Below are 1,727 nucleotides of genomic sequence, written 5' to 3'. Positions count from 1 at the left end.
CCCACAACAAAACAACCCAGGTGAGTGTTTGGTTTAGTTTTAGTAAGAGTTTTACGGCAATATCCAATAAAAAAGACCGAGATATTTGATCAAAATTTATTCAGAGATTTTAGAATGTGACCTTTTTTTCGGTACAGGTTACGGCTTGACTGAGACTTCTCCGGCCACCAACTTCGACACCGTGGGCATCACAGGGTCAGTTGGTCCGCTCCTACCCAACACTCTGGCTAAGGTATGCAGCACTTTATAGAAAGTGAGAGTTTTACGGCTCTTGCAACAACATAATTAGGTTATAATAAAAGTGCTGAAGATCAGGGATGTGACTGCCAGAGAGTAACATATAAAGAAAAGAAGGGGGGAGGGGGTAAGGATCTGAAATGTTTGACAGGATATTGTGTTTATGCAGCACAGTCCATTAGTACTCAAGGAAGGTTGCCATTATAGGTGATGTTAAAACATACTGAATTAAGCAACACACACAAATTGAATATCATTGATAATGATTATCATTATTCTGTGAACTTCACATCATGTGCACTTTTTGCCAGAGCATGATAACTTTGTTGTTTATCAGAAAATATTTTGTTTGCATCGATATAATTTTAGCACTTTGTTATAATTCATTAGGGTTCTCTAGCAAAATTCCCAACAATGAAATTGATACATGTACCCGGCCCGCTTGACTTACGTTTGGAATCTTTCGCCATGAAAAAATTTTAATACATGTAAATGTTTATTTTTTATTGACAACCTGGTGTAGATCTCTGTCTGTCTGTCTGTGTGTGTGTGTGTGTGTGTGTGTGTGTGTGTGTGTGTGTGTGTGAGTTTGTATGTACGTGTATGTGGATGCCTGTACATACATACATGCGTATGTGTCTGAGTGCAGTAAAGCACACGGACAAACTATATTATACCCGGTGGGGGTGGAGGTGGGGGTGGGAGAGAGGGGTTAGGGGATTGGGTGGGGGCAATTATCATCGTCTATGGTGTAGTGGTTACACGTTTCACCATCTAGTGCAGACAACCTGAGTTCGATACCCGTGTGGGGAGAATTTTTCTTGGTTACGTTCTTCTTTCTGTTGGGAAATTGTATCCTTCTCAGCCCAGGTTGGCCCTGACTGGCAGGATTGAAGCCTGCCTTCTAAATGATCTAAATTAAGAGGATGGGGATGTAAAATACTTACGCATTTAAGAAAGAAAAGACGAAAAAGCAAGTAAGGATGACAGACGGAAGAAACATCAGGAAAGTAATGAAGCATAACCTACCAGTGGTGCCCTGCACCCATCCACAAGAGAATGTTTATAGGTTTGAGGGAGTGTGTGTGTGAACAAAAAAGTAGCGAAACATCGACATAAAGAGAAATGGATTTCAAGACACTATAAAAAGAGAGCAAAGTAGGTCTATATCTTCCAACATTAATATTATAATCGAATTTTGCGCGGACATGTTTTGGAAAAACCGCAAGAGCCTTGTCAAAGTGGTGAGTACACTTACTCACACACACAAGCAACCTCACAAACCCAGGCGCGCACACACACACACACACACGAACACACACACATACATACACCCCCCCCACACACACACATACATTCATACATACACACACACTCACTCACGCACGCACAATAATATATTCATTACTTACTTTACTTTTACTTTTACTTTTTCTTTCCTCTGGTATCCTAAGGATGTCGAGGGGAGGTGCAAGTTTCGGTCCTGAGCT

General features: G+C 41.0%; 1 protein-coding gene across 1 annotated transcript in view; it reads left to right on the top strand.

Annotated features, from left to right (window-relative positions):
* The window catches only part of LOC101856045 (4-coumarate--CoA ligase), a gene marked incomplete at its 3' end in the record, with an annotated part of 8,041 nt that extends 7,809 nt beyond the window's left edge, over window positions 1–232 (top strand). The window contains 1 exon segment of the mRNA XM_013086943.2: window positions 138–232. Coding sequence (XP_012942397.1) covers window positions 138–232 — 95 coding nt within the window.
* Between the last annotated feature and the right edge of the window lie 1,495 nt (window positions 233–1,727).

The sequence above is a fragment of the Aplysia californica genome, unplaced genomic scaffold (assembly GCF_000002075.1).
Source record: "Aplysia californica isolate F4 #8 unplaced genomic scaffold, AplCal3.0 scaffold00524, whole genome shotgun sequence".
Classification (NCBI taxonomy): Eukaryota; Metazoa; Mollusca; class Gastropoda; order Aplysiida; family Aplysiidae; genus Aplysia; species Aplysia californica.
This window is presented reverse-complemented; position numbering and strand designations above follow the sequence as displayed.